The 23,694-nt window shown below is 47.8% G+C and overlaps 2 protein-coding genes and 2 pseudogenes across 4 annotated transcripts; 3 read left to right on the forward strand and 1 right to left on the reverse strand.

Annotated features, from left to right (window-relative positions):
• The first annotated feature begins 23 nt into the window (after window positions 1-23).
• Window positions 24-11,502, forward strand: SLC44A4 (solute carrier family 44 member 4). Of its 2 annotated transcripts, none has more exons than XM_039882983.1 (21): window positions 24-438; window positions 2,094-2,142; window positions 2,567-2,640; window positions 2,778-2,856; window positions 3,666-3,765; window positions 3,845-3,970; window positions 4,135-4,195; window positions 5,386-5,473; window positions 5,554-5,637; window positions 5,826-6,061; window positions 6,163-6,262; window positions 6,919-7,011; window positions 7,292-7,394; window positions 9,206-9,459; window positions 9,546-9,640; window positions 9,738-9,841; window positions 9,946-10,019; window positions 10,236-10,306; window positions 10,409-10,503; window positions 10,583-10,667; window positions 11,254-11,502. In XM_039882983.1, the coding sequence occupies exons 1-21, from the start codon at window positions 399-401 to the stop codon at window positions 11,370-11,372; spliced, it is 2,130 nt and encodes a 709-aa protein (XP_039738917.1). In that variant the 5' UTR covers window positions 24-398; the 3' UTR covers window positions 11,373-11,502. The 2 variants fall into 2 exon arrangements, with proteins under 2 accessions (XP_039738917.1, XP_039738918.1); XM_039882984.1 differs by having other exon boundaries at window positions 2,127-2,142.
• LOC120618961 (uncharacterized) lies at window positions 8,352-8,469 on the forward strand (annotated as a pseudogene).
• Window positions 11,503-11,774: 272 nt separating the features above from the next.
• On the forward strand, window positions 11,775-15,932 carry NEU1 (neuraminidase 1). 2 transcript variants are annotated; one of them, XM_039882987.1, is made up of 6 exons: window positions 11,778-12,083; window positions 12,537-12,729; window positions 13,458-13,720; window positions 14,274-14,456; window positions 14,640-14,862; window positions 14,960-15,932. In XM_039882987.1, exons 1-6 carry the CDS (start codon window positions 11,922-11,924, stop codon window positions 15,184-15,186), a joined length of 1,251 nt encoding a protein of 416 aa, XP_039738921.1. In that variant the 5' UTR covers window positions 11,778-11,921; the 3' UTR covers window positions 15,187-15,932. The 2 variants fall into 2 exon arrangements, with proteins under 2 accessions (XP_039738922.1, XP_039738921.1); XM_039882988.1 differs by lacking the exon at window positions 14,274-14,456 and having other exon boundaries at window positions 11,775-12,083.
• Window positions 15,933-18,901: 2,969 nt separating this feature from the next.
• LOC120618971 (uncharacterized) lies at window positions 18,902-19,020 on the reverse strand (annotated as a pseudogene).
• Between the last annotated feature and the right edge of the window lie 4,674 nt (window positions 19,021-23,694).

The raw sequence follows: 23,694 nt of genomic DNA on the forward strand, positions 1-23,694 counted from the left end.
GTGTGGACAGTTGCCCAGGGGGAAGGAAGGGTGGTGGTGGGGCCACTGTAGGCAGGGTCTAGTCAAGAGCTAAAAGGCAAATCTCAACACTTAATCTTGGCTGGAGGGTAGGGGTGCGAGTGTACTACATACAGTTGAGGTAGTTTGCAGATTTTTGAAGTATTCTTAAGAGCATTCCAAGTCTTTTAGGACATTGTTTGTTGGGGCCCTGCAGCAAGCTCCTGAGCACCTGTCCCTGGCTCTGCCTTCCGGCCCTCCACCTCCTCCCTCCACGAGAGTTAAGGAAGCACGAGAGTCTCGGGGACCACAGGTGGAGGTGGGGCTGTGACGTGGGAGGGCGGGGCAGGCAACAGGTGAGTTGCTAGGTCTCCTGGGCTCCATTCACTCCGGAGACAGCCATGGGGGCGAAGCAAGACAGGGACGGGGACAAGGCCTATGGTGAGGCTGGGGGAAGGTGGGGTGGAGGCCAGGACCCTGCAGAGGGAGGGAGGGAGGGAGGCCTACCTGGGCGGCTCCAAGGAATAGTGTCTGGGGCTGATTCCAGGGAGAGGAGCTAGGGGAAGTCCTAAGTCCCTGAGGGGAGGATCGGCAAACAAGCTGACAGGAGGCAGAGCCAGAGTCCAGGGTCGAGGTTGGAGTTCAGGGACTGGAGGCCATTGCTGAGGAGCATTTGGGGAGTGAAGCTGGGGTCTCCAAGAGTAGTTGGGGCTGGAGTCCTTGAGAGGAGGGGTTTCAGGCTTGGACTGGGGCGTGTGGGGACAAAGATAGGGCCCAGGCTGGGAGTGTCATTTTCTGTAGAGCCTGCAGCCTGTGAGAGATGAGGCTGGCCGCTGGGCTCCAGTCAGGAGGAATGGCTGGGGTCCCTGAGAGGAGTTTCAGCCTGGACCCTGGGTCTCTGAGGAGGAAAGGTGTTGGGGGTCTGCCTAGCAGGGTCTCTCTGAGCGATGACAGGGGAAGTGGGTTGTGCTGGGGCCTCTGTGAGGACTTGTGGCTGAAGGTCTTTATGGAGAGGGGGCTGGATGGACCTGCCTCTCTTAGGAGGGGAGCCTATCTGGGGGTATTTTGAGGAATAGGGGCAGGGGCCTTCTGGGGTTCCTATGAAGGATAATGCCTGAGGAGAGGGGGAGCAAGGAGCCTATCTCCAGAATCTCTGAAGAAAGAGGGCTGGGAGCCTGTCCCAGGGATCTGAAGATTAGGGGTGGACAGGTATGCCAGGAGAGGGACTTAGGGACCACCAGCCTCTGGGATCCCTGTGAGCAGTGAGGGCAGGGGCCTGCCTGCAGAATTCCCTTGGGGCTTTGAGGGAGGCCTCGAGGGGAGAGAACCCCAAGAGAGGGACCTCCAAGAGCTGACGCTTGGGTCTTAAAGAGGGCTGGCAAAGGAGCAGTGAGGACTTCCCAGGAGACTTCCTTGAACAGCTTTGGATCAATCATTGACCTCATGTCCAAGAGCCATGAAGGGACAGAGTCCAGAGCACCTGCCGAGGATGGACCCCACCCCTTCCCACATTCTTGCCCAGCCCTCTGCCCTCCCTCCTCAGTGCCCACTCAGGACCCTGTCTGCCTGGCCCCACCTCCTCTCTGTGTGTACTCAGGGAGGAACAGGAACAGGACACAGCCACAATCTCAACCACAGAGCTCAGGTGTCACCCTAATTTGATTGCTTGCCCAGAGACTTGCAGTGGCCTAGAGACTGAGGTCTCAAGTGGGGGTCGAGAGGAGGCTCCTCCCTCACCAGGCCCTGTAGGAGTTGATGTCTTGGCTGCAGTTTCTTTCTTCATAGCCTTGAGCAGGGGCTACAACCTCCCTGAGGGGCTCCATCTGTGCCCACTCTGAGTGGAATAAGTGACCCTTAAAGGCTCCTCCTCCCCTTTCTCTATGGCTACCTGAGTGGTGTTCACGGTGAGCAATTGACCTGCTGACCAGGCCTTGATCCTACCTTTTATGCACTCCAGTTTCCCTGTCCTGCCAGCCTGCCCCCGTCCATTTCCTTGCGAACCCCTGAGGGCAGGGAAGGATTTGGGAGAGATGGGAAATGGAGAGAGAAATTCCTCTCAGTGCCTCACTCTCAACACTGCTTCCCATACCCCTTAGGGAAACCAGTCAAATATGACCCTTCTTTTCAAGGCCCCATCAAAAACAGGTGAGTTCTGGGCACTGAACTAGTGGGGGCAGGGGTATCTTGTTTTCGCTGTGTATTTGCTGAAATATCGGTAAGAGAGTTATGAAAAAGAAAACTCCTGCCCAAGTACAGTGGGGGCATTGTCATGTGTAGAGGGGACACAGAAGCTTCCAGGGTGCTGGTGATATTCTGTTTCTTGACCAGGGAGCTGGTTACACAGGCGTGTACCCAGCGGGAAAATTTTTCCAGCAAAGCGCTTAGGAGTTAGGCACTTTTTTCTTATACTTCAGAGGAAAGTTTACCCACTCAGAAAAAGGTTTTCTTTGAAAAATGAAACCTACTGATCGATGCCCATTCTCCAGCATCCCCCAGTTCTCCAACCCATGACTTCCCCAGACCATGCCCAACATCTCTTCTCCAAAAGCTTCCTCCATTTCTCTCCCAGGAGCTGCACAGATGTCATCTGCTGTGTCCTCTTTTTTCTCTTCATTCTGGGTTACATTGCAGTGGGGACTGTGGGTGAGTTTCCAGCTGTGCAGAGCTGGGGCAGTGGCTGGAGGGTAATAACCCAGGGAGGGACCATACCCATGGCTGCTCCCTATGAAAAGTCCTTGCCCTCCCTCTCCAGTGATTCTTCTGTGTGTTTCTGTGTCCAGCCTGGCTGTATGGAGACCCCCGGGAAGTCCTCTACCCCAGGAACTCTACTGGGGCCTACTGCGGCATGGGGACAAACAAGTGAGTGTGGAAGAAGGGCAAGAGGGAGGTGAGGTCGGGGATGAGCAGGGGACACCCCAACATTCAGGCTGCAGACCCTTTCTCTGTTGTCCTCCCACCCCCATCCCCCCCACCTCCTTGAATCTTACCGCTCCAGGCCAGCACATTGAGTAGCTTCCATTGCTGGGCAATTGGCTTCTAAGCCACCCCCAAATTGGGAGGCAATGTAGGGTCATGAGTAAGCCACATGGGTTTTGGACTTCAGAGACTGGCCTTTGAATCCCCAGCTAGGCTAAGTAGGTTCTGGTTGTGTGGCCTTCAGCAAGGTACTTCACCTCTCTGAGTTTTGATTTCCTCAACTGAAAGGCAAGGATGACCCCAGAAGTAATGCTGTCAGTACCCATAGGCAGGAAACAGTCAACAGCAATAAACCTCTAGCATTTATTCTGTTCCAGGCAGGCAGTGTACTTTATACACACAAACTCATTTAAACCCTATGGAGTGGGTACTATAATTTTACACATGATGGAACAGAGGCAGTGAGAAATTAAGTGACTTGATCGAGGTCACAAAGCTGAGTATTGATCTGGCTCCCATGTTCATGCTCTCAATCATTTGTAAGCATGAATTGCTCAGCTCTGTCTGAACAATCTGCATTGCTGAATGAGTCTGAGAAATCTTTTCAGTGTCTCCCGTACCTCCCAGCTGTATTGAGCTGCCCGAGGCCATGACCTGGGTGGTGCATGTCTGAGCCACTGTACTCTTGAGGTACGGTGAGTTGTCCCTGCTGACCCCAACACCTGACACACATGCTTCCACCCCTCTTGCAGAGATAAACCCTATCTCCTGTACTTCAACATCTTCAGCTGCATCCTGGCCACCAACATCATCACAGTCGCCGAGCATGGCCTTCAGTGTCCCACTCCCCAGGTCAGAGCCTGGGGCCTGCCTCTGCCCAAATCTCCCCCAGGTCCAGGTACCAGCTCTTCAGCATGCCCTCTGCCTGCAGGTGTGTGTGTCCTCCTGCCCAGAGGTCTCATGGGTGGTGGATAAGAATGAGTTCTCACTGACAGTTGGAGAGGTCTTCTACACTGCAAACCGAAGCTTTTGTCTGCCAGGGGTGCCCTGGGATATGGTGAGCACTGGCCCCAATGTTATCACTATCATCGAGGATGGACCACATGGGTAGGGGTGCCAGGGGAAGCTGGGTAGATGACTGTGGTGGTAGTGGCGGGGGGGCCTCACTCCTCCATTCTGCTCTGTGTCTGTGTGTCTATCTGTCCTCCCCACACCCTCCAGCCAGTGCTCGAAAGCCTGCGACGAGAGCTCTGTCCCAGTTTCCTCCTCCCTTCCACTCCAGGTGAGAAGCTACATTCCTTCCTCAGACGTCAGCTTGTCCTATACTTTTATTGCTCAAATGAGGAAACCAGGCCCAGAGAGAGCAGTCGCACAGCTCAGTTACAGCGGTGTTTATTGTGCACCTGTGTGTACCAGGCATTGGGAATAGACACAGGGAAAATGACACCTGCTCCATGTTTGAGCTACGTGCTAGGTGGAAAGATCAGAGATGTTCACAAAGAGACCACATGGGAATCCCATGAAAACACACATGGCGAATATACCCACACACATTTACGTATATGCATAAAAGACAGGCTGGAAGAAGTTTATCCAAGTGTTACAAGTGAATGTAGCTGGGCAGTGGGATCACAGTTGACTTTTTTTAATTCTGTGTGCTCTTCTTTCCAATAGTAAATGTTATTTTTTTAATGAAAAAAAAAAGTTTTAATTATAGCATGAGAAAAGATATCCAGTTCTCAATATAAGTACAATAGAAAGGATCTCAAAGGAATGCTCCAAAGTCAAATCTAGATTTAAATTTCCAGCTGTGTGGTCTTGGGCCAATTACTCAACCTCTCTGAGCCTCGTTGCCTCACCTTTAGAATGTAAATGCCAAAGAAATTTTACTGGCAAAGTTGTTAGAAGGGTGATAATAAATGCTGTAGGCACATCATAGGTGCCACAGGATATGGCATAGGCTTCCTGGGGAAGGGGAGGTGGAGATGGAGCTAAATGGGGAGTGATGAATGGGATATCTGGAGGAGAGCGCTCAGAGAGGCTCAGCAAGAGCGAAGATACAGTGATGAGGGGAAAGTGTCTGTGCTCGGATGGTGGGGCCTTGAAGCCTCACCATGAGGTGGGCACTGGAATGATGAGGCCTGTGCTGTGCCATGGTCTCCTTGGAATTTTGTCGGTGGCGAGGTTGGGGGTGGAGGCGTTGTAAGAGTCAGGCCAGAGGGGAGGAGGGTCTGACCCAGGCAGCAGTGCACAAAGGGAAGAAGGGGTCATTAAAAGACAGTGAAGGAAGCTTGGGCTGGGCTTCATAGGCAGGAACTTCCTTTTGGCTGTGGAATCAAGAGCAGCCCTCTGAAGGGGCAGAGCCCATCTCACCTCCCTCCCCTGAGGGCACTGTGGGCTGGGGTGGGAGTCAGAGACTTTCAAGGCAAAGCTCTGGGCCCTCCCACCCAGGAGCTGATTCTCTCCCTGCAGCTCTGGGGCGCTGTTTCCCATGGTACAATAGTACTCTGCCAGAACTCCCAGGGATCTCCAGCAACACCTCCATCACCCAGGGGATCAGGTGGGCACCCCCAGCCCCCACATCTCTGTCCTGTGCCCCTTCCAAACCACAGCCCCATCTGACTCTGTCTCTCTCTGCAGTGGTCTCCTTGACAGCCTTAATGCCCGTGATATCAGCGTTAAAGTCTTTGAAGATTTTGCCCAGTCCTGGTACTGGATTCTTGTGTGAGTCACTAGATTCCCCTTCTCCTTCCCTTCTCCCTCCCTGAGCCTCATCCCTTAGCCCAATATCTGAAACAGAGACTTTGGATGGGGGAGGAGGAGCCAGAGCTCAGAATGGACCCCAAACCCAACAGGATTTATAACATAGAGGGAACCAGGGGTGACCCTCACCTGTCTCACCCTACCTATAGTGCCCTAGGTGTGGCTCTGGTCCTGAGCCTACTGTTTGTCCTGCTTCTGCGCCTGGTGGCTGGGCCCCTGGTGCTGGTACTGATCCTAGGAGTGCTGGGTGTGCTGGCATATGGCATCTACTTCTGCTGGAAGGAATATCAAGTGCTGCGGGACCGGGGTGCCTCTATTACCCAGCTGGGCTTCACCACCAACTTCAGCGCCTACAGCAGTGTTCAGGAGACCTGGCTGGCAGCCCGTGAGTACCCTGCCCCACTGTGAGCCAGCTACCCAAGCGCTGCCTGAGCCATGCCCGGCTCTGGCCCTGACCCTGGCCCCTCTGCCTCTGTCCACCCTCAGTGATCGTGCTGGCTGTGCTTGAAGGCCTCCTGTTGCTCATGCTCATCTTCCTGCGGCAGCGGATCCGCATCGCCATCGCCCTCCTGAAGGAGGCCAGCAAGTCAGGGCCTATCTGAGAGAGGGATGGGGCAGAGAGCAGGGGTGTGGGCCTGGGGTGTGGGCCTGGGGTGGGTGTGCTAGGCAGGTGGCAGGGAGCCTTAGCGGAGAAGGGCAGAATAGCACAGTGGTTAACACTGCCATATGCAGTGGTTAATACAGCTGAGTGACAGCCTTTCTGAGCCTCAGTTTACCCATCTGTGAAGTGGAGGCAGTCATTGTTTTTACCCTGTAGTATTGTCCTGAGGATGAAATGAGTTAATGTCTCATCAAGTGCCTAGAACATGAAGCAGGCCTTCCAGAAGAGTTGAACATGGAGCGGTTATCGTTGTAGTGGTGATGGTAGTTAGGTGGGATGGCAGGAATCCCGGCAGAGGGGAAAAGCAGCAGCTTGCTCCCAACCAAGACTCGCTTGCCAATTCAATTGGTCAAGACATCATACTTTAAGGACTCTCTCCCCTTACTCTCCCTGAAGCTGCCCCAGGTCATTTCTCTGAGACTCTAGTTACCTGCTTAAATCCCTTAAACCTGATTTATTCAATTCAATTCACTTTGGGAACACCTACTGTGTCTAGTCTGGGAGATGGAGCAGGCCCTGGTGGGGCAGAAGTGGAGCTGGGGCCGGGGTCTTGCTGGTGGACAGCACTCATGTTCCTGCAGGGCTGTGGGACAGATGATGTCTACCATGTTCTACCCGCTGGTCACCTTTGTCCTCCTGCTCATCTGCATTGCCTACTGGGCCATGCTCGCTCTGTATCCTTTGCCCACATAGTTGGGCCCTCCTAGAGTCTGTGAGGGCAGAGAGCAGAAAGGAGAATGCTGGCCCACATAATGCCTGAGTGCAACGGGAAGAAGGAACCCCTCCCTTTGGGTAGGCACAGCCTGCCCTGGACAGAATTAGAAGAGTGAGCCCAGGCTGATTTCCAGCCCCTTTGTGCAGTGGACATCCTGCATGAGCACCTGGGAAGGAATCCTTGAGAAGGGGACCTGTGGAAAGCCCCATGTGACCATGTTTTCCTTGACTCACCTCTGGGTACCTGGCCACATCAGGACAACCTCAGTACGTCTTCTGGGCGCCCAACATCAGCTTACCCAGCTGTGAGAAAGTGCCAGTGAATACGTCATGTGACCCCATGGTGAGGGATTCGGAGTGGACATGGAGGGGGCATGAATAGGGCCAAGGGGACCCTAGGGACCAACTGGTCCAAATGTCTCATTGCGCAAAGGAGACTGAGGACCAAAGAGGGAAAGGGGCTCACTCAAGGTCACAAGCCAGGCCCCCAGCAGAGCTCGAAAGGGAGCCAGTAACTCTCTAATGGTCCTCCCCTGAACCACCTATTACAAAGGGAAGGACACTGAGACCCTGGAAGGAGGCATGCTGTGCCTAAGGGTAGGGCCAGGCTCTAGGGAAGCTGGATACCAGAACTTCTGTACCTCTCCCCAGAACATTCCTCTTCCAGAGGACCATGAACCACCTCATCCAACTGAGTATCAGTCCACTCATCTGTAAAATGGAGCTAATCATAATACTGGTCTCTCAGGGTAGCCTAGAAGATTAAATGCCATTTGGTACATAAAGTACTTAGTTCAATGCTCGGCACCTGATAAGAGCTGATAACTGTAGATGGGTTTTGTTTAGTTGTTTATTATTATTATTATTATTATTATTATTATTATTATTATTATTATTTTAATCTTCCTCCCTTGAAATAGTGCCCCAGGCAATAGGTAGGTGGGAAACTCTTGGGGGATTTAGGAGAGAAGGTGCTTCCCCAAACTCTCTCCTGAGAGATTGCCAGGAAGTAGCACTTGACCTCTGAGAATTTACTGTCTTCAAAGCTTTACTGTGGCCACCTGCTCTGAGCTGGGACTGGGGGTTCTGCCTGCAGGCATTAGCTCCACTCTAAAAAGGGAGAGGAAATTTGGTTACATTTATAAAGGACTCACTATGTGCCAGGCACTGGCTATGCAAAACCCCAAATGACCTGGTTCTTGGTTTCAGCTTGCTCAGGATCTAGCATTGGAGACTGACACAAACCCACAATTACATACAAAGCAGAAAGTGATTTGTTTTCTTATTACAAAATTTCAAGGTCTATGGCCATGCCACCCTGAATGTGCCCGATCTTGTCTGATCTCGGAAGCTAAGAGGGTCAGGCCTGGTTAGTACTTGGATGGGAGACCACCTTGGAATACTGGGTGCTGTAGGCGCTTAAAAAAATTTTCTTTTCAAACATACTTAGTTTCAGCAATTATCAGGATTGTTATCATACTTGCTAGAAAGGGTTATTTTTTATTTTTGTGCTTTTTACTTGTTATTAAGGAAATCTTCAAGCACATACCAAAGTAGAGAATTTCTGTACCCAGATTCCACACCTTTGACTTTCTACTGTTCTTGTTTCATCTTTCTCTCCACCCTCATTCCTAGCTGCAAATACTTTTTCTAGAGTTTAAAGCAAATCCTAGATATTATGCTCTTCCACCTATAAATATATCAGTATGGATATCAACAGATAAGGACTTTTAAAAAGCATAACCACTAACCATTATCACACCCAACAAAATTAACAATAATTCCTTAATATTATCTGATACCCAGTCTGTTCAATTTTGATGGAAAGCATTTTGGTTGAAGTTGCAGAAGATGCTCTGGGAAGGGACTGCTGACTAAATGCCAGGCTCTTGAGAACTAGGCGTTGGTCACACTGCCACCCCATACACACACTGTTAAGGCTTGGCCCACAAGGCCTGGGAGCTCCTATGCCTACCCAGAGACTGAAAGAAGTGAATTATGCTCACACATAGGTAGCCTGAACCCAGTTTAAACTTGGAGATGTATCTCCTGGAAGGAACCAGCTTCCCAGCTGGGGGGAAGCTGCTACTTCCTTCCCTCCACTCTGGGAGTGGCAGGAGCTGGCTAGTAATGAGCCTACTCTGTGCCCCGCAGGCTCAGCCCATGAACTCCTCGTGCCCAGGGCTGATGTGCGTCTTCAAGGGCTACTTGTCCACAGGCCTGGTACAACGTTTTCTCTTCAACTTGCAAATCTATGGGGTTCTGGGGCTATTCTGGACCCTCAACTGGGTACTAGCCCTAGGCCAGTGTGTACTGGCTGGGGCCTTTGCTTCCTTCTACTGGGCCTTCCACAAGCCCCGAGACATTCCCACCTTCCCCCTGAGTGCTGCCTTCATCCGCACACTACGGTAAGCCTGGGCTGGGAGCTGGGGAGTGTGAACTTGGGAGTCCCAGGGGTCCTGGAGCTGCCTCTGACGGCCTGATACCTCTGCAGTTACCACACCGGATCACTGGCATTTGGGGCCCTCATCCTAAGCCTTGTGCAGATAGCTCGGGTCATCTTGGAATACATTGACCACAAACTGAGAGGTGAGCAGAGGTCAAGGGCTGGGGAAGGCCCAGCTGAACAGCTGAATCCTTGGGCAGTCAGGGGCCAGTGTTCAAACCTGAGCCCCCTGTCCCCTAGGAGCCCAGAACCCAGCGGCCCGCTGCATCATGTGCTGCTTCAAGTGCTGCCTTTGGTGTCTGGAAAAGTTTATCAAGTTCCTAAACCGCAACGCATATATCATGGTGAGACCCACTGCCTTAGCAGCCCCTTGCTCCAGGGCCCAGACCCCCCACCAAGGCCCAGGTGAGCTCTCCACAGGTAACTCTGACCTTTCCACCTCACCCAGATCGCCATCTATGGGAAGAATTTCTGTGTCTCAGCCAAAAACGCCTTCATGCTGCTCATGCGGAACATAGTCAGGTCAGACTGTCCTCCACCTCGTGATCTCCCACCTAAGGCCTACTTCATGGGCATGCTGTGCTCAGAAGGGCCTTGCACTTGCTTTAAGCTCTGCTGCCTCCCTCCTGAAATGTGAACAATTCTCATTTTGCCTCTGTCACAGCAAATTATATAGTCAGTTCTGTTCCCAGCCCTGCCAGGCCTCTTACCCCCAACCTACCCCAACTCCCCATGCAGGGTGGTTGTCCTGGACAAAGTCACAGACCTGCTGCTGCTCTTCGGAAAACTGCTGGTAGTGGGATGTGTCGGTAAGGACCAGGGCGGGAGTTACAAGGAAGAAGGCAGGGGTGCTGGGAAGCTGAAGAGGTGACCTTAGAGGAGTGACACTGACCTCCAGACCTCTCCCACAGGGGTCCTGTCCTTCTTTTTTTTTACTGGTCGAATCCCAGGGCTGGGTAAAAACTTTGAGAGCCCCCACCTCAACTATTACTGGCTGCCTATCATGGTGAGTGACCCCCCCGCCCACTCTCTGTCTTACCCCCCTTAACTCCCCAAACCAATCATAACAGGCTTGTGTCTTCCAGACCTCCATCCTGGGAGCTTATGTCATTGCCAGTGGCTTCTTCAGTGTTTTTGGCATGTGTGTGGACACACTCTTCCTCTGTTTCTGTGAGTGACCCTTCTATCACCTCTCCCAACATCAAGGTACAGGCCAGTTCAGGCTTTTTTGAGGACTTGGTGGTTTTCGAAATAGTAACTTTTTGAGTTAAAGGAGTCAAAGCCAAAGGGAGCCTCTTCTGATATCCTCAGGCCAAGAGTTTGGGGAAAGGAGGGAGAAGTTAGCTTCTAGGTTGGTGGTCTGCTCCAAGATAGAGCCTCCCAGGGGAGAGGCCACCTGGTATCATCCCGCAGGAAACTTCGGGTAGAAGTAATCCTCATGAGACTTCCCAGCAGGTGGCTGTAGTGAGCAAGGATTTTCTTATCCTGTATACATCCATTCAGGCTTTAGTAATAGACAGGTATTTTTTTCCCTTAATCCTTATCAGGCTATGAAATATACTATTACTGACCCCACTCTACAGATAAGGAAACTGAGACTACATAACCTACCCAGAAAATTACAAAACCTGTCCCCCAAAACAGCCATTGGTGGTATACAGTCTAGAAACCCGACGGCTTGTCTCTCATTCCGGGATTTTCCCGGGAGTGCGGAGGCCCCCAGGGTCCACTCTAACTTGTTTATGTCGTGGCTCAGTGGAAGACCTGGAGCGGAACGACGGCTCGCCGGATCGGCCCTACTACATGTCCAAGGCCCTTCTGAAGATTCTAGGCAAGAAGAACGAGACGCCCCCAGGGGACAAGAGGAAGAAGTGAGAGAGAGAGACGCGGCCCTAACCCGGGGCTGCACCCCGCATGTACAGCCTCCCAGCTTCATTCCGCCTTTCAGATCTTGATTTTGTAGTAAAATACTTTATTAAAGATTGATGTTTTGTTTTCTCAAAAAGTTTGGTACTGCTCTCATTCTCTCCTCGAAAAGCTACCCTTTTCTCCCCGCCTGGCACTTTAAAATACGCCCCCGCCCCTGCGACGCGCCCCAGCTGCCGTGGCCAATCATAAGGCTCCTGGGGAGTAATGCCGGCCCCTTCTTCACCCCAGCCAATACGCTTCCCTCCTGGGTCACGCGCGTCGGGGCTTCAAAGAGGGCCAATAGGAAGAGCTACCTTGGAAGCGCCGAAGGGTCACGTGGAGTCGGAGTGTGAGAGGACCAATTAGAATCGCGGAAGCGCAGTGACTAGGCGTGGGACGTGTTGCTGGGGGGAAGGGGTGTGTGACACCTGAGAGTTTAGAGGGTCGGGGTCAGCTGACTGACTCCAGCCCCGATTTAGTCCTGACGGCCAGTGTTGCGGTCGCCACGGAGTAGAGATGACAGCGGAACGACCCCGCACAGTACTCCTGGGCAGACATGGGGGACCGCGGATGCTGGGGTATAGGGGAGTCTGTAGGGTTCAGGTATTTGCTGTGAACTTCTTGTTGCTGTTGTCTGCGGCAGTATTCGGGGCTAGGGCAGAGAAAGACTTCAGTATGGTGAGTCACCGCTCGCATAGCGCTACCCCCGACCCACTCGGGCTGTCTGTTTCTGCTTGTCCGCTAGTAGCGGGCTATTGAACTCCCTTTCCTCCGCCGGCGTTTGAATGTTCTCTGCGGGACCTTGTTTCCTCTATCTGCTCCCAGCCCTCTATGTCTTCAGGCCCTTGTCTTCCTCCTCTTCCTCCTCATTGGAGCTCCTTCCCCTTTTGAAGTCCCCTCTTCTTCCCGAGGGCACCTTTTCCCCCTCGTAGCCCCTCCGCCGCTCCAAGGCCCCAGCTTCCCTCCAAACTCTCCTCTGGATTCCCCTTCCTTGTTCTGGGATCCCCGCCCCCTATCGAGATCACCTTCACCCTGCCTCTTCCAGGGGAACCTGACTCTGAGCCGCTATTCATCCGTCCTAAAACCCCAAGTCAAGTTCGTCCGTGCTGACCCTTCCTCCTCCCTTCGCAGGTTCAGCCGCTGGTGACCATGGAGCAGCTGCTGTGGGTGAGCGGGAGGAAGATCGGCTCTGTGGACACCTTCCGCATCCCGCTCATCACAGCCACTCCTCGGGGCACTCTCCTTGCCTTTGCTGAGGCCAGAAAAATGTCCACGTCTGATGAGGGAGCCAAGTTCATTGCTCTGCGGAGGTCCATGGACCAGGGTATAAAGATTCCTGGGTGACAAGAGCTGGTGTTAGATTGGATGGGTGGGGAGCCTGACACGCCTTGACGTAGGGGAACTTAGAGGGCTGGAAGCCTCGGTTCCTGAGAAGGAGAGGTAACCTAAGGAGAGAAGGTGTCCAGGGCAGTGATCTGGAAATTGGGATCAGCAAGGAGTTGAACATTCCTTCAATGAGCACTTACCGTATACCTGGCACTGTTCTAGGTTCTGTGAATACAGTTATGAACAAAACAGCAAAAAATCCCTGCTGTCACAGGGTTTATATTCTATTGGGAGGAGACAGACAATAAGCATAATAAATAAGTAAATGTATTTTTGTGTTGAAAGGCGGTAAATGCAATGAAGAAAAATAAAACAGGATAAGAGGTATGGGGAGTGCTGGAGTTTGATTATAATTTTCAGTAGGTAACATTTAAGCAAAGACTCAAAGGAGGTGGCCGAGTAAGCCTGGAGGAGGAGTACACCAGGCAGATGTGCAAAGGCCTCGAGTAAGGAAGTGTTTGAGGAATAAAGAGGAGTCTGTATATGGCTGGATGGAGTGAGTGAGAGCAAAATAGTTAAGGTCAAAAAGGTAAGGAAGGGCAGGCCTTATAGGCCCTGGAGCCATTGTAAGGTCTTGGGTCCCTAGCAGGAAGTGAAGGTTACAGGGAGGGGTAGAAAGGGCACTTCAAGAGTGCTCATCCTGGGTTTCTTCCCTTTTTTCTTCAGGCAGCACGTGGTCTCCTACAGCATTCATTGTGGATGATGGGGAGACCCCCGATGGGCTGAACCTAGGGGCAGTGGTGAGCGATATTGATACAGGAGTAGTGTTCCTTTTCTACTCCCTGTGTGCTCACAAGACTGGCTGCCAGGTAGCCTCCACCATGTTGGTATGGAGCAAGGACGATGGTGTTTCCTGGAGCCCTCCCCGGAACCTCTCCTTGGATATCGGCACTGAGATGTTTGCCCCTGGACCGGGCTCTGGCATTCAGGTCTCTGTCCTGAGACTGGTGGAGGGGGCTGCCTTGTAGAGTTTGGGAGATGCCCCTAAATGGACTCCTTCCCAGGGTGAAGGTCTCGTGAAGTCAGAGTTTCTGTCTTAGATGGGATCCCTTGTAATAAAGGGATATCCTGGGAGGAACACCTTACCACGGGAAGATGGAACTTCCCATCTGTACTAATCCATGTGGTGCCTGTGCAAATTAGAAAAAAACACCCCTTTGGGCAGACACAAGTGTGTGCCATGGTGCAAAGCTTGGTGGTTGAGCACAGGTTGGGTTTAAGCTCCCATCCCAGCTGGGCCCCTTCGTCCTGTGCACAACCTGTCCAGCATATGCCCTGGATGTCCCAAAGGAGCTTGTTCTCCAAAAGAGCGTCTTAATTCAGGCAGTGGCTGTGAGATCCTTCTGGGACCCTCAGCAAGCAAGGACAGAACTGGAGGGGACCAGATGTGTCTTCACACTTAGGAGGTCATGGGTTCCCCTTCCCCTTCTCTGAGCCTACCTCAGTGTCTCTCTCTGTAACACCCAGCTCCCTTTCCCACAGAAACAGCGGGAGCCACAGAAGGGTCGACTCATCGTGTGTGGCCATGGGACACTGGAGCGGGATGGGGTCTTCTGCCTCCTCAGTGATGACCATGGCGCCTCCTGGCACTATGGCAGTGGGGTCAGCGGCATCCCTTATGGCCAGCCGAAGCGGGAAAATGATTTCAACCCCGATGAGTGCCAGGTCGGGAGTCAATGGGCTGTTTCCCACCCACTCCACTTGCCCTGTCCTCCAGAGTACCTTTTCACTCACAGACCCAGAGTCTGGCTCCCAGCTTTGTGCCACCCAGCCTTGCTTCCTCAGGGACAGGGCTCTTTGCCGGGCCCCCTGCCTGGATCTTCCTGAAGTCCTGTTCTCTCTCCTTAGCCCTATGAGCTCCCAGATGGCTCAGTTGTAATCAATGCCCGGAACCAGAACAACTATCACTGCCACTGCCGAATCGTCCTCCGCAGCTACGATGGCTGTGATACACTGAGGCCCCGTGATGTAACCTTTGACCCCGAGCTCGTGGACCCTGTTGTAGCTGCAGGAGCTGTAGCCACCAGCTCCGGCATTGTCTTCTTCTCCAACCCAGCCCATCCAGAGTTCCGTGAGTGTCTGCCAGATGGTGTGGGTGGGGGAGCCCCTGTTGTCTGGAGAAGGCCTAGGCAGAGACTATCCTTCCCTGACTCTGCTGCTGTCTCTAGGAGTGAACCTGACCCTGCGCTGGAGCTTCAGCAATGGTACCTCATGGCGGAAAGAGACGGTCCAGCTCTGGCCAGGGCCCAGTGGCTACTCATCATTGGCAGCACTGGAGGACAGTGTGGGCAGGGAGAACCAGGCCCCCCAGCTCTTCATCCTGTATGAGAAAGGCCGGAACCACTACACAGAGAGCATCTCCCTGGCCAAAGTCAGCATATATGGGACGCTCTGAGCTGTACACCTGCCACAAGGGTAGAAGACACTGGACTCAGCCTTCAGGACCATGGGCTAAAGATGCCTAAAAGACAGTTTCACCTTCATTTAGACCCTTGCCTTTTGCAAAATCAACTTTTCTTTGACAGGGAAATAACTCCGTTAGGACTAAAAGCCTGTCTTCTACTCCCGCACAGGAAGTTCTGCCCCGACCTGGGATCATTTCCTTTCCACATCACTGGGTCTGGCCCCCTTACCCTTTCTTCTCACCCAGGACAATAATTGATCCTTTTTCTTGGGCAGGGTTAGGTGAGCCTTTAGAATTGAATAATGTGAACTCAGGGAATTGGGGAAGGCTGAGCTTCCTCTTTGAGGTAAGGTACTGGCTTTGGAGAAGATTGGTGAAGGTCCTGGGAGGGCAAGATGTTTGCTTTCAGGGTAAGAAAGTAGATGCACCACCTACCTTTACTATTATGAATCAAAATGTTTGTAACAGAACGTTTTTAATGAAGGACAATGAACATGTGCAGAGTCTATGGTTTGGTCAGTGCCCATCTTCATGTCTGTGTGCCTCATGTACACCATGAGGCTGGGAATGAGCTCTGGGGAGGAAGCTAATGTGCTTATGGCCTCTGAAAATCTGACTTAGGCAAATCAAGTACTTCTTTCCCTTTCACGTTCTTTCTTAGCCCAGAAAAACAGATTGATCTTCACGGGTGTAATGCAGAGTGGGAGGGGGACCCTCAAATATATTTAAAAATCTGCTCTGTTTTGTATTTCTAAAATGAGTGGGGTGCTGTCCTCCACAAGGCAGGAAGCAGGTGTGTACAATGCAGATGGGAAGCCTCTTCCCAAGCCAGCTTGTTAGAGAATAAACACAAATTTTGAGAAAAGAAACAGCATCTTCATCCTAAAGCAGATGCTGAGAAAAGAACCTGGGCAGCTGTAGGTGGTGGGAGAGCCACAGCTTTCCTCCACTTGGAAACAAAATACAATGCCTAGATGAGGTGGTAAGAATGTCTTTCAGATAGAGGGATGAAGGCTACATTCATCTGCAGTTAGAGGTTTCACTTTCAACTGCTTCTCTAGGAAATGTTAGGGTAATTTATTCTACTGATGAAAAAAGTGGAATAATCCCACTGTATGTGAATACATGGTATAATTTTATTATATTTTATCCATAATTTGTGATCAATAATGCATTCCTTCAATTTTTTCATTTGTAGACATTTTCAAAAACACTCAAAAGTAAATAGCTTAATGAGCCCCATGTACCAAACATCCAGTTTCAACAGTTATCAAGATGTTGCCATGTTGCTTCTGATCCTTTTTTCTACTCCTTTCCTTTGCTGAAGTATTTTAAAGCCAATCCCACACCTCATGACATTAACCCCTTCGTTCTTAAGTATTCATCTCATTCTTTTAAACAGCATTTATTATATAACCATTGCACACCCAAAACATGAATAATAATGCTGTGGTATCACCCAATAACCAGTCCATGTTCAGATTTCATTGTGTCTCAAAAATGACTTAGTAGACCCGTTCAAATCAGGATCCAAAGAAAATCTACACATTGCATTTCGATGTCTCCTAAGTTTAACCTATAGTAGTCCTACTGCCCCCTTTTTTCATACCATGTACACAGAAATAGGATCATTTGTTCTACTCTGGATTCATCGGTTATGTCTTCAGAGTATCATTTACTTCTTTCTCTGTTCCTTATATTTCCAGTTAACAAACCTGAAGTTTTAATTGGATTCAGATTCCATTTGAGGGGACAAGATTTCTTCACAGGTGCTGTGTGCTTCTTGCACTGCCCGCCCCCGCCCCAGGACAGGAGGCAAGTACTGTCCTACCCTGTGAGTAAAGAAAAGGTTGAGCAGTGGGTTCAGGTGGCCATACCTTGATCCCTCCTTTGTAAGGTTCCCCTGTCAACCTTCCAACTGACAATTTCATCTACAGATGAATTTTACCTGAATCAATTATTTAATGAGGGGTATGAAGTGTTGATTTTAAAATTCTGTTGTTTTGTCCTCATTTATTAGCTGCAATTCTTCAGTAAAAAACGGCTTGTCCTCTTCAAGGCTGTTGGGTTATCCTAAAGCATGGTTTGTATGGGAAAGGCAGAATAAATGCTAAATGTCCCTCTTTAATTGCCAGTTCTCGGAGTAAACTGATAAAATACTTTGCCCTGGCCATAAACCACGTTGTTACTACACAGGAGGCACATGTGGAGGCAGAACCTGTGGGCCCACAGGAGGAAGCAGGGGGACATGTAAGAGAAAAAGAACAAGGAGAGAAACAGGCAGCGTGGTTGTGGAGTCTGCTTTTCTAACACAGATCACAAAATAGATATGATGCAAGGAAGAACTGCAGCAACTGGGACGTCTGCTGTTTAACAACCACTAAAAATTACACATCTGACAGTCTTGCTGACAATATTATTTACCATAAATAGTGGAGGGAAGAGAGGAAATACCATGCATGACCCATGAGCTTTGTGAAGTAGAAGTGGTAGGAGTCTTTTGAGAAAGTGACTATGTTCTTTCCTCATAGCCAAGAACCCTGAGCTAAGAAAGAGGACCCTTGAGGAAGGACCTCCTCCTGAGGAGGGGGTGGGGCAGAGCTCATTATAAACCAGAGCCCTGAGCCCTACCCCAGACCTGCCGGTCCAGTATCTCTAGAATCAGTCCAAGACTTTGCATTTGTAATAGGAACTGCAGGAGACTCTAATGCTGGGGTCCCTGGATTGCACTTTGGGGAACGTTCTCTTAGTTAACCTGGACTGAAGAAGCATCGATTTCAAAACATTGAAGGAAAAAATCTCAAAAGAGAAACTTTTAACAGAAGAAATCGTGTCTAAAGAAACCAATAACCATAAGAGCTGGCAGGAACCAAACCTGCCTGTTTTCTCAGGCATCTTGAATGCCCACCACAATACCTGGCGATGGTAGGTGCTTAATATAGGAGAAAAAACAAGTCCAGGATGGGTAATGTCAACATAAGAACATCTAAACCAGTAGAGAATTTTTATAAGATTTTATGTGAGCCAAACTGGTGACATTGCCAGGAAGCGAGATCTCAAATGCTCCAAAAAATGACAGTTTTGCAGTTTCTTTTATACATTTGAAATTAAGGAGGAAACACAAGAAAGATTAGGTAAAGGTGGGAGAAAGCAAAGCGAGGATTAGATTACAGGATAGTTACCAAGAGTGTGTGCTCTCCTGAGGTTGGTTATGCTTCAGAGGGGTCTGAGAAAGAGGTGTTTCAAATGTATGTTAACCTAGATGCACAGAAACTATGGACGGGGCTTGCTTAAGGCAAAGATAAATCACTAAAGAAGTTATATGCCTGGGATGTGGCTACCCACTATGACCTGCTCAGTTAGAAATCTATGATCAGATCACCCTGTGAGGTTGCTTCTGGTCAGATTTATTACAGCTCAAAGGCTGTCTGCCTCTTTGTAAGTAAAGTAACAATGGGCCACATCTTCAGTTGGGTAAAGTGACCTCTGTCTTTGTTCTTGATGGAGAAAAAAGAAAAGAAAGAAAAGTTCACACCTGGAGGACTGGGGCCAGAAATCACATTTCCTGTGACCTCCAAATCAGCAAGCTACAAGTTTAATGGTACAAGATATTTTTTTTCCCTTAGGTGAGGCAACCCTTGGTTGACCTCACAGATTGCAAGGACTTGTCAGCTTACAATCCCTTATTATTTTATTTTATTTTTTATGCCTACAGCACCTGCTCTTCCTAGGTGGTCTCCCATCCAAGTACTAACCAGGCCCAACCTTGCTTAGCTTAGAAGATCAGACAAGATCGGGCTTGTTCAGGGTAGCATGGCCGTAGACTATGGTACCAGATCTTAAGCTCTGTGAATACATATTGGTGAATACATATTGTTTATTAGTCTTCTTTAAATTGTACATAATTACCATATACACTTTTGTACATATTATATACTTTACAACAAATAAAACAGAAGGAAAAAGATAAATGGAGAACTCTGACTAATTTGGCAAATATAGAGCCACACAGATGGTGGTGTCCTGAGCAAATGATCCCAGTGTGCATCAAGAAAGGGTGAGGGTGGAGGGAGAAGTAGAGATCTATAATCAGCTTTTGCTGCAGACTCCAAGCCCAGCTGACTTTGCTATATTCCTATCAATTAACCAATTTAACAGATGTGTGATGTTTGACTTCTACCATACTTGGCTCTGCTATTTGGAATCCCTGGAAATGCTGAGATGCTCTTGCAGGAGGAAGCCAGGTAGAGAGCAACATCCAGGGACTAACATAGGTTCACTGAGAATGTCATGCCAACCTTAATGGCAGTTCCTTGACCACAGTTCTAAAAAAAGAGATCAGAGGAATGCCAGTGTGTCCGCATGTCTGGGTCTCAGCAGGGCATTTGATAAAGTCAGAGGGACCACAGGGGAATTTCTTGCACCCATGTATACAAAAAAGAGGTGAAATTCATGTCCCACCATTGGAGGAGACTTTGTAGCAACTCCTTACATATACAATACTATAAATAAAGAAAAACAATGAATCATTTATCCTGCCTTTGCAGTTAGAACAAGTAATTCAGGTTAGACAAAGTACCAATTGATGAAAGATGACTTATTTATTACTTATTTTCCAGAAGAATGTCAGCTAATAAGCACGGGAAAAAATAATCAAATTAGAAAACCATCATTTTACAAACTTAAATAATTAACTCAGGTAAAGAAGTTCACAGCATGTCACCCCAAAATATGCTAATAGCATATTGATTACTTTGAGCTAAAGGCACTTGAGAAACGGCAAGTGCAAGAAGGACACTCTGACCTTCCTTTTTCTTCCTGAAAGCAGGAGATAAATCTCCCATTTGAAAGGTACCCTCTCCAGCTGAAAGGAAGACATTCTTTTTGTCAAGGATGAGAAATTTAAAACTTCTATCCAAACAGCCTTATTAAAATAATTCTTATCTTCATTTAGCCTCCCCACATAGGTTAGTCACTTTTTCACGACTGCCTCTCTATTCAACCTAACATAAATGCCAGTAGGTTTCACCATTTCTTTGGGTCTTCATTCCTTATTAAGGCTCCCATGTCATGTAAAACTTATATGAAATACATTTGTATGTTTTTCTCCTGTTAATCTGTCTTTGTTAATTTTTAGACCCAGACAGGGACCCTATGGGAGTCAAAGGAAATTTTTCCCTCCTCTATACAGGGAAAGATCATCAATGGATGCTAAAATTATTAAAGTTTGTTGGGAAACTGGATATTCATTCATATGATGTCAAAGAATTATCACAATTTTACCAATCAGAAGAAGGGGGAAAGTACTTCTACAATGAAGAGTTCTGGGGGTCATTACTTTACCTGAGTGATCAAACTGAGATCAAGAATAATGGAATAAGTAGACATTATGATCCCCTGATATAGGGCATTGTAGAGTACATAGCATGGGGTAGACTAAAAAATGATTCCCCAGGAGATATCCACATCCTTTTCCCTTGAAATCTGTGAATGTGACTTTATACAAGGAAAAAGGTTTTGCAGATGTGATTAAATCAAGGATCTTGAGATGGGGAGATTATCTTGGATGACCCGGGCAAACCCCAAATACAATCACATATATAGTTATAAAAGGGAGGCAGAGGAAGATTCGAAATACACAGTGAAGAGGAGGCAATATGAGATCGGATTGATGTAGCCACAAATCAAGGCATGCCAGGAGCCACCAGAAGCTGGAAGAGACAAGGAACAGATTCTTCCCTAGTCTCTGGAGGGGACAAGACCCTGTAAAAGCTGATGTTGGCTCAGTGAAACCGTTTTGGATTTCTGGCTTCCCGAAGTGAAAGGGAATAAATCTGTTTTTTTAAACCACCAAATTCGTAATTTGTTATAGCAGCCACAAAAAACTACTACATAGTGTCATTCATGAAGTATTCTTGCCCAAACCATGTAACCAGAATCTAATTAGACCTTTAGGTGTAACTTTCAGTTTTAAAGAAAATGCAGAAGATTGAAGAACAAGTTAAAAATACCAAGAGAGCACAGTAAGACGAATCCGACATGTGGAACATTCTGTAAGAAAAATGGCCTAGTCTCTTCAAAAGATCAATGTCACAGAAAGAAAAGAAGGTGGTTCTTGAATCATAAGACTAACAGTGAAATGAAGTACTTGATCCTTGATTGGATACTGGATCTTTAAAAAAACAGCTACCATAAAAGACATTTGGGAACAGTTTTGAATATAAATTAAGTATTAATATTAGGAATTACTAATTTTCTTAGGTATAATAGTATTGTGGATTGTAGATGAATGCTGTTATATTGTAGGTATGCATGCTGAAGTATTTAGGGTTAAAACATCAGGATCTCTGTAATTCATTTTGAAACGTCTGCCAAATATATACAATTGATTCTTGAACAACACAGGAGTTAGGGGTACCAACCCCCTACAGTCAAAAACCCACATATAACTTTTGACTCCCCCCAAAACTTAACTAATAGCCTCCTGTTGACCTTACCAATAACGTAAACAGTCAATTAACACATATTTTGTATATGTATTATATACTATATTCTTACAATAAACTAAAGAATGTTACCAAGAAAATCATGAGAAAATACATTTACAATATTTATTGAAAAAAATTCACATATATGTGGACTCGTGCCATTCAACCCCATGTTGCTAATCTTGTTCAAGGGTCAACTGTATATAGATAATATATATAATATAAATGTATATATGTGCATATATGTATGTAGTTTAATATATTTTTGCTATATCTTCAAATATGGAAGTGTCGACAATTGTTGGATTTAGGTAGTGACTATAATGGGTGTTCTTTACATTTTTCTTACTTTTTTAAAAGTTTCATAATAAAAAGTTTAAAAAGTAATTTTTTATAACAGTTGCACAGCTTCCTTTAAGAGAAATCAACCCAGTGTGGCACACAGCCACTCCTTTTGTGCTGCTAGGAAAGGGCAGCTCCGTGTTCGGGGTGGTACCTGCCCTGGTTGCAAGGCCCTTTAGAGACTGCTCCCCTTCTATTTATTACCTGATATCAGCACATTACTGAAGATAATTGGCTGACATTTCTATCTGCACTACATTTTTAAAATCTTAATGGTTTAATGACAGGCAATAACCTAGAACGTGACCTGTTTCCATCTGAAGTTCACCTGACTGGAGGCAATATAACGTTTAAAGAGTCAGCAGGTACTTTTACCCTTAAGATAATCTGTTTTCCTTATTCTTTGGGAAATAACACAACAATCAAAACACAATCCTGGAAAAGTAGAATGTTAATGGATGAGAAAATACTGCAATAAACAGATGGCCCTGAGCTGCTCAAAGCCTGATACCCCCATATACCACTGGGCAGATTTAAAGATGGCACCTGTGATTATTATGGCTGCAGCATTGTAACAGAGAGGTGAAGGCAGCTCTACATAAGCCATGTCAAAGGTTGGAACATCTCATTCCATCCTTCGTTTAACTTACTTTTCATATTATTCATCTGTTTACTCCACATTATGATTTCTTCTAATTCACTAGTTCTCTCTTCAGCTGATCTGTTATTTAACGTGTTTATTGTCCTTCTTGTATATTCATTCTAATTCTAGAATTTCTACTTGCTTCAATGTTTTCCCATAACTGTCTGCTCTTTCTTTATAGTGCTGTTCCTGCATAATAGATTCTTTCATCTTTGACCATTATCAGCCTCCAAGAGTGCTATTTCTTGAGTTTTTTAGCAGCAGTCACCTGTTATTGTGCCTACTGATTTGTTCCTGTGGGAGTGGATGGCCCAGTGTTTTTGATCCTGGTTCACCTTAGGAACAGTTGTCTTTCAAGGGAGCTCCATAGGTGAGCTCCGGAGTCTGGCAGTGTCCCTGTGGGGTGACAGTTTTTGCCATTGTCCAGCCCTTTGATATTCACAGGTCCTCAAACATGTTCTTAGGTTAGTAATAGTTCAGACACACAAAAACGTGAAAAAAATCATACCATGAGCTCCCATATACACCTCCTTGACTGTATCACTCTCCCTACCCACCCCCTTTAGACAGCTCAGATACTGTACTGATATTAGCATTTAACAATCCTGTGCACTTCTGCTTTTACTATATTTAAATATATTATTCAGCTCTTTTTAAACATTACAAATTATATATGTATTCTTCTGTGACTTGTCTTTTTCTTCACATTTTGAGATTAATCCATGCTAATACATTAATCATACCACTGCTACATGTAACACATCACTGCTCTATGGTATTAGATTTTATGAATATACCACAATTTGTCCACTTTTCTCCCGGAGAACACTTCGGTTGTTTCCTTTTTTCCATTACAAACACTACTACCAAGGACTTTTGAGTACCTCAACCCTGCATTTGCATGTGTTTGTTTAGGATGTATTACCAGAAGAGGAAATGCTGAGTAAAGAGGTGCTTCATCATATTTGATATCACCAAATTGTTTTTCCAAAGGTATTGTATAGTCACATTCCTACAAGCAATGTC

This window comes from Pteropus medius, unplaced genomic scaffold (assembly GCF_902729225.1).
Source record: "Pteropus medius unplaced genomic scaffold, Ma_sr-lr_union100, whole genome shotgun sequence".
Taxonomy (NCBI): Eukaryota; Metazoa; Chordata; class Mammalia; order Chiroptera; family Pteropodidae; genus Pteropus; species Pteropus medius.

Bases quoted from the DNA above. Each gene is read 5' to 3' on its own strand.
- SLC44A4 (XM_039882983.1), top strand. From the start codon at position 399: ATGGGGGCGAAGCAAGACAGGGACGGGGACAAGGCCTATG. The intron at 2,857-3,665 runs GTGAGTGTGGAA...CCCCTCTTGCAG, and splicing joins TGCGGCATGGGGACAAACAA to AGATAAACCCTATCTCCTGT. The intron at 5,638-5,825 runs GTGAGTCACTAG...CCCTACCTATAG, and splicing joins TCCTGGTACTGGATTCTTGT to TGCCCTAGGTGTGGCTCTGG.
- NEU1 (XM_039882987.1), top strand. From the start codon at position 11,922: ATGACAGCGGAACGACCCCGCACAGTACTCCTGGGCAGACATGGGGGA. The intron at 12,730-13,457 runs GTATAAAGATTC...TTTTTTCTTCAG, and splicing joins GCGGAGGTCCATGGACCAGG to GCAGCACGTGGTCTCCTACA. The intron at 13,721-14,273 runs GTCTCTGTCCTG...CCTTTCCCACAG, and splicing joins GACCGGGCTCTGGCATTCAG to AAACAGCGGGAGCCACAGAA.